Raw genomic sequence first — 7,500 nt, 5'->3', positions numbered from 1 at the left:
ACCCCGGTGGTCTTGTTCCTCCTGATGACAGGGTTGCTGCCGTCCTTCTTGTCGATGGTCCCCATCTGAGCCAATATGTCATCGGCCCACCACAGTTCACTACCTGGATGGAACAACACACACACACGGGACAGGAAACCCAAATCACTTAGGTGAGTGGATTAACGACCGCCATCATCGACTTATTGTAATGGCTCCCGACAAATGGATGTGTGAAGTATCGCAATTGGAAAATCAATAAAGCAGCCACAGATAAAGTATGTATCCAGTCTGTAAAGGTAAGTAGAGGGAAGCTTGAGTAGGCTGTTTTTTTTTTAAAACTTGGTTGTTTTTTAAAATTTCATTTAATTTCATTTCCACGTCGCGTAGTGTTAGAAAATCCCTCTTTCCCAGAGGACTGCTTCACTGCTTCCCACAGAAACAGAGGGTGTGTGTGTGTGTGTGTGTGTGTGTGTGTGTGTGTGCGTGTGCGTGTGCGTGTGCGTGTGTGTGTGTGCACGCTTGTGTGAATGATCCACATTGGTAGGGGGCGAATGACAGAGATAGGGAGACAGGAGAGGGAGGGAGAGAGAGAGAGAGAGAGAGAGAGGGAGAGAGAGAGAGAGAGAGAGAGAGAGAGAGAGAGAGAGAGAGAGAGAGAGAGAGAGAGAGAGAGAGAGAGAGAGAGAGAGAGAGAGAGAATAAAATGAATGATATGAATGACAGAGGAAGAGAGACATTGTGGGAGAGGAAGAGACAGACACAGACACAGAGAATGAAAAAAGGTAGAATTTGCTGGTGTGCATTCACATTCTTTAAGTTTCCTTGGTGATGGATGGCTGTGCTGATAGGATGTCCAATACGCCGGAAGAAGCACTCTCTGAGCCTGTCTGTGTGTATGTGCGTAAGTGTGTGTGTGTGTGTGTGTGTGCGCGTAAGTGTGTGCATGTGCTTGTGTGTCTGTGAGTGTGTGTGTATGTGTGTGTTGTGGTATGTGTGTGTGTTGTGGTGTGTGTGTGTGTGTGTGTGTGTGTGTGTGTGTGTGTGTGTGTATGCGTATGCGTGCGTGCGTGCGTGCGTGCGTGCGTGCGTGCGCGTACGTGTTGGTCTGCTGCCTGCTGAGAATGCCTTTGATATGGATTATTGTGGGGCAGAAAGGCAGGAGCAGGCAGAAATACATTCACAGCCATTGTGTCACTGGAAGACAGGAGACGCAGACAGGAAAGAGCAGAAGAAGAGCAGAGAGAATGAGATGGGCAGAGAGAGGGGGGGCAAACAGAATGAGGAGAAGAGTGGTAGATAAATAGGGGCTGGATAAGTAAAAGGAGGAGGGAAGAGAGAGGGGGAAAGAGAAAGAGAGAGGGACAGAAAGAGAGAGGTGGGGAGAGAGAGAGAGAGAGAGAGAGAGAGAGAGAGAGACAGAGAAGGAGAGACAGAGACAGAGACAGAGACAGAGACAGAGACAGAGACAGAGACAGAGACAGAGACAGAGACAGAGACCGAGAGCAGGAAAGGGACAAACAGAAAGAGGAGAAGATGGGCAGAGAAAAATGGGGCTGGATAAGTAAAAAAACGTAAGTAAAAAAGAATGGAGGATATGTATGACTGATAGACAGAGAGAGCAGAAGAAGAAAAGAACAGGAAAGTGCAGGAGAAGAACAGTGCAAAAGCTGATAGATGATATCAAAAGCTGATACACCAAGAAAAAGAAAGAGCAGGAGCAAGGAGGATGTGTGCGTGTGTGTGTGTCTGTGTGTGTATGTCAACGAGTGAGACAGAAAGGAGAGCAGAGAGGAGGGTTATATGTGTAGGTCTGAGAGAGAGCTTGAGTAGGTCAGACCAAAGAGAAAAAGAAGGAAATGATGGGAGGCAGATCCAGAGAGAGAGAGAGAGAGAAGGACAGACAGACAGAGAGATGGACAGAGACAGATAGAGAGAGGCAGACCCAGAGAGAGAGAGAGAGAGAGAGAGAAGGACAGACAGACAGAGAGATGGACAGAGACAGATAGAGAGAGAGAGGGGCAGAGAGAGGGAGAGAGAGAGAGAGAGAGAGAGAGAGAGAGAGAGAGAGAGAGAGAGAGAGAGAGAGAGAGGGAGAGAGAGAGGGGGGGGGTAAGGAATGTCCTGCCACCTCACACACACACACACACACACACACACACACACACACACACACACACACACACACACACACACACACACACACACACACACACACACACACACACACAGCGCTGGTGTGCCTGTTTTTTTAAACCACTGTCCCTTTTCGTGTCTTTCTTGGTCTGTCTTCTGAAGTCCCCATCTTGCTGTGTATGTGTGTCTGTCCTTCTCTGTATCTTTCTCTTTCTCTCTCTCTCTCTGTGTGTATGTGTCAATATGTGTGTGTATGTGTGAGCGTGTGCATGTGTGTGCGTGTGTGTGTGTGTGTGCGTCTGTCTGAAGCTCTCTCAGACAGTGAATTAGGCTCCCTGAGACATTTCTTATCTATTGTGCCCGCGGTCTCAACCAGTGGGCTTGAATGAACAACAGCTGGCGCAGGGCCTGCACCCTTTGCTATCAGCACAGCACAGACATACAACATGCAGCTATGAATTCCTATTTGTGTGTGTGTGAGTGTGTGTGTCTGTGCATGCGTGTGTGCGTGAATGCGTGCGTGCGTGCGCGTGTGTGTGCGTGCGTGTGTGCGTGTGTGAGTGTGTGCGTGAGTATGTGTGTGTGTGTGTGTGTGTGTGTGTGTGTGTGCGTGCGTGTGTGAGTGTGTGTGTGTGTGTGTGTGTGTGTGTGTGTGTGTGTGTGTGTTTGTGTGTGTGTGTCTGGCGCAAAGGAATTCCATAATGAAGGAGCAAAAGTTCAACACACTCAGTGAAATGTTTCTTTTTCTATCTTTTTTTTTGTCGTCTTTTCTTCTCATGAAAATCCCCATCACCTCTTTGCAAAAGGCATCAAACCAAAACACTGTTTTTTTTGCAAGGGTAATTACAACATGAAAAATACATAGAGGGGGATACATCAATTATTAAACATAATCCTCCTGCGTGCAACCCCAAAAAAATACAGACACAGACACAGACACAGACACAGACACAGACACAGACACAGACACAGACACACACATAGACATACCCACCCACACACAGACACCCACACACCCACACCCACACACGCTTCTCTAGGGGGTGACTAGCCTATTAGGGTAAATTAAGCTTTAACAAACACACAGGACACACACACATACACACACACCTACACAGACACGCTTACACACACACAGACACACGCACACACACACACACACACACACACACACACACACACACACACACACACACACACACACACACACACACACACACACACACACACACACACACACACACACACACACACACACACACACACACACACACACACACACACACACACACACACAGACACACACACACCGACACACAGAGAGTAAAACAACCATTAGGGAAGCATCTCAAAAAGCTTTCAGAGAGAGCTGGCGTGGCCAATTGTCTTAAATGGGGACTCTACAACAGTGCTGTATGCGCGAGTACTCCATGACCTCCCACAGTAACAATGGGAACCATCCTGCCAGCGCTGTGTCACCTGCAATAAACACTGGCGCCTAGCCTAGCCTAGCCTGGCACACACATGCACGCACACACGCATGCACGCACGCACGCATGCACGCACACAGGGATGCTGACAGGGGGGATTACCAGCTATGCTGTCCTGGGCCCAGGGAGAGGAGAGCCCAGAATTGAGCCCAGGTCCTTATTCAATTGTATGTGTTAGGTGAGGGGCAATTTCAGATGGCTTTGTCCTGGGCCCGGCCAAAGCTGTCAGCGACCCTGCATGCACGCACGCATGCACGCACGCAACGCACGCACGCACACACGCACGGACACAAAAACACTGTGCTGTAATGGTAACACAATTATGTGTAATTTGCAGTCAGGGCACTCCATCCATATAGTACGTATATGCACTGCTTTTGAGTGACAAGTGGAGGTGCAAAATGCACAACAGAGACGGAGGGGCTAGTAACCAGTAAAACACTTGAAAGAAGAGAAAAGTGCTGCACTCTCCCAAGTTGCAGAAATTGTCTTTTACAATGTTTTGTGAAAACGTTTTGGAGTGTCAGCCTTCTTCCGGTTAAGGAAGAAGAAATCCGCACTCACAAACTGCGTCTCATTATTTATTTATATTACCACCATGTCCAAAAAGCAAACGCGTTTCGGCTAACAAGCCTTCATCAGTGCGTGGTGACCACGCACTGATGAAGGCTTGTTAGCCGAAACGCGTTTGCTATTTGTTTTCTGTCAGGGTGACAGCAAGAGTTCAGAAAGCACGCACACCAGCTGACTAGAAATCAGGTTCAGAAATCAGGCGCAGAGCTCCAATGGGAATTTCAATTGTATACTCTCTCCACCTTCATGAAGCAAGAAGTCTCTCCTCTTTCATGAAAATGTTCTCTACTGATGCCTGAGCTGGCGTGCGTGCGTGCGTGCGTGTGTGTGTGTGTGTGTGTGTGTGTGTGTGTGTGTTGTGTATTTACATTCTCTGTCATCACGGTATGGCAGCATGAATTGCATTTGAAGTGATTTTATTAATTGTTCACCAGTGAAGTGTCTCCAGATAACAATTTCACCCGCTGGCCACTCCATCATCACGACCTCATTGCACACCTACTCAAACTCCCATTGGCCTCGTTAACATGAGACGTTTAATTCAAAATGAACTTCATTCTTAAATTATTTTCATTCTCAATAAAACTTAATTCCACGTCAAAAACATCATGTGAATGCTTCGCAATTTGGAATGAAATAAAAACACAATGTAAACTTGACAGAACTCTTTCATTCGAAATTATTAATTTCGGGATTAAAACCATGATGTCAACGTAGCCATTGTGTCACCTGATTCACAAACAACTGAAGAGTTCAGATGCAAAAACCCCTAAGTGCCATATCATAAAATAATCTTAATTATTTTTTATTTAATACAAAGCTATCATAATTGCATATTTTTTAATTTATTTATGTAATATAACTATTTATATGTATTATCAAGTACATGAATGTAAACCAAACCAACAACGGGGTTCTCCAAAAATATAGAAGTACAGGTCTTCAGAAATGGAGTTAGGGGGTTTTGCATCTGAACTCTTCAACTGACAATGCATCACTCAGAGCCTCTTTGATAATCAACTACATACGCAACAGGCATGGACCACATGGTGCAAGTGGAGCAAATTCTTTTTTTTTTTAATGGTGATTTACACCTGATGTGCTTTCTATTTATATCAGAGCACATGTGTCAGGATAGTTTTTTTCTCTCTCTCTCTCTCTCCCTCTGTATGTAATCCCATCTCCAAAATGAGCAGTGCAATCTGGCGTGCTTGTCTTTTGTTGAATACAAATGTCTCTGACAGCGGCAAGAGTGTCTTGTTTTGCCACTGCTTTCAATTGTTATGTTTTTTTTCTCTTTGTACGCTCTCATTTCTCCTCTTTCTTCTTTTCACTCTGAATAATGTGTCTGGTCTGTTCTGAGTCCACACAGTCTGTCTCTGTCGGTAGATAGGCTGTGAAAAGCAGTTTTCTCTTTCTATATCTCTCTGTCTCTGTCTCTCTATCTGTCTCTCTCTCTCTCTCTCTCTCTCTCTCTCTCTCTCTCTCTCTCTCTCTCTCTCTCTCTCTCTCTCTCTGTCTCTTGGGCTACATTACTTTGATTTCTCCAGGCTTGAGTGCCTCTTCCAAAAAGTTTTGTCGACTGCTTGCTTGTGTGTCTTTTTTATTTTATTCTGTCTTTTTTCCCCACATCCACTAAGTACTGTGCTGAGTTGTTCCCCCTCCATATGTTTCTATCAATTGGGCACCATCCCTGTGAAAGCCCTTTGAACTAGCTGAGTTTCTGATGAGGTATCCGAATGTCAGTGTGTTTGCCAGTTCAGTTACATTAAAGGTGCACTGTGTAATATTTTCTGTAGTTAATTTCCAGAATTCATGCTGCCCATTCACAAATGTTAAATATTTGTGAAAAGATCAAATTTGGTTATAGGCAGCATAGTTTCAATGAGTAGCATAGTTGCAGTTCTCATTCTGACCACAGTTTTACACAACAAAACGCCATTAAATCGCTATAATCTCCTCCGTAAAAGTTGTGATATTCATACATATAACACAAGACTTGCAGCAGCAGGGAGACTGAGCATCCCAAAGAGCAATACCAATGCATTTCTATGCACTGTTGAATATAGATCAATTAAAGCATGGAACAATTTGCCAACCAAATTAACTATATTGAATAGTAAAGTGTTTTTTTTAAACAACAGCTGAAAAAACATCTGAGCCTATCATACATAAACTAGGTTAGTGCAGAGGTAGAGATGTTTGTCACAAGGTCTTAAACCATTTTTATAGTAATTTATATGTTTATATTATGGATTTTATATTCTTCTTTTTTTCTTTCTGTCTTTTCAATGTATGGTGCTTAAATGAATGTACAGACTTGTGTAGAACTTTTAACTGAGTGTGGTTTTATTGTTGGACCCTAGAAAGAATAGCTTGGTCTGTGCCCAGCTAATGGGGATTCTAATAAACCAAACTAAACTAAACCACATTCTACACAATGCACCTTTAAAGCCCATTTGGGAAACTCCAACTCCCATTGTCATTGTGACACAGCACAAATCACTGCACACTGCACACAACAAAATTGCATTTATGCCTCACCCGTGCAAGGGGGCAGCCCCCAATAGCGCCCCAAGGGAGCAGTGCGGCGGAACGGTACCATGCTCAGGGTGCCTCAGTCATGGAGCAGGATGGGGAAGAGCACTGGTTAATTACTCCTCCCACTAACCCGGGCTGTCGGGAGTCGAACTGGCAACCTTTGGGCTACAAGTCTGACACCCTGACCGCTTACCCATGACTGCCCCTTTAAGAGGGGAAGAGTTGAATTGACCGAGTCTTGCATGTTCAGGCAGTCTTGCATGTGACTAACAATGTGCAGGTGGATGCCAAGGGGAAGTGATTAATTTATCTACATATGTGTTTACTTGCTCTCTTATTTTGAAGATTAATTGTACATTTTCATCCTCAGAGCAGCAATATTTTTGTTCTACTACGACGAAGTGCAGCAGGTGATGATACTGATGAACAAGGATGTGTGGATGTTTTGTTTTTATTAAATTGATAGACTGGAAGAATATCTGTGGCATCGCCACAGCTAATGGGGATCCAACAAATAAACAAAAAAGCAAATAAAATGCAAATAGAAAGGTATTTGTCACAAGGGGTACCAAAGGCTATGAGACAAATGTGTCTAATTAACTAATTACCAAAAGGTACTACTTAAATCCCTTAACATGTTTTTAAACACAGGCAGCCAAAAAAGGTAGATATATTGAAAATAATAATAAAAAATATATAAATGTTATTAACATCACATAAAGTGCTAGTGTGAACTGGGTTTAAAACATGTAATTCAATTAAAAAACAATCATCTTCTTAA

The 7,500-nt window shown here is 44.1% G+C and overlaps 1 protein-coding gene across 1 annotated transcript in view; it reads right to left on the bottom strand.

Annotated features, from left to right (window-relative positions):
- Positions 1–7,500, bottom strand: part of LOC134459383 (low-density lipoprotein receptor-related protein 1B-like) — a 628,069-nt gene that overhangs the window by 334,005 nt on the left and 286,564 nt on the right. The window contains exon 33 of the mRNA XM_063211727.1: positions 1–103. This exon is cut by the window's left edge and continues 38 nt beyond it. Within this exon, the coding sequence (XP_063067797.1) occupies positions 1–103 (103 nt within the window). The remainder of the gene's footprint in view (positions 104–7,500) is intronic.

Source organism: Engraulis encrasicolus, chromosome 12, assembly GCF_034702125.1.
Source record: "Engraulis encrasicolus isolate BLACKSEA-1 chromosome 12, IST_EnEncr_1.0, whole genome shotgun sequence".
Taxonomy (NCBI): Eukaryota; Metazoa; Chordata; class Actinopteri; order Clupeiformes; family Engraulidae; genus Engraulis; species Engraulis encrasicolus.
Note: the sequence above shows the minus strand (reverse complement) of the source record. Positions and strands in the feature narration are given on the sequence as shown.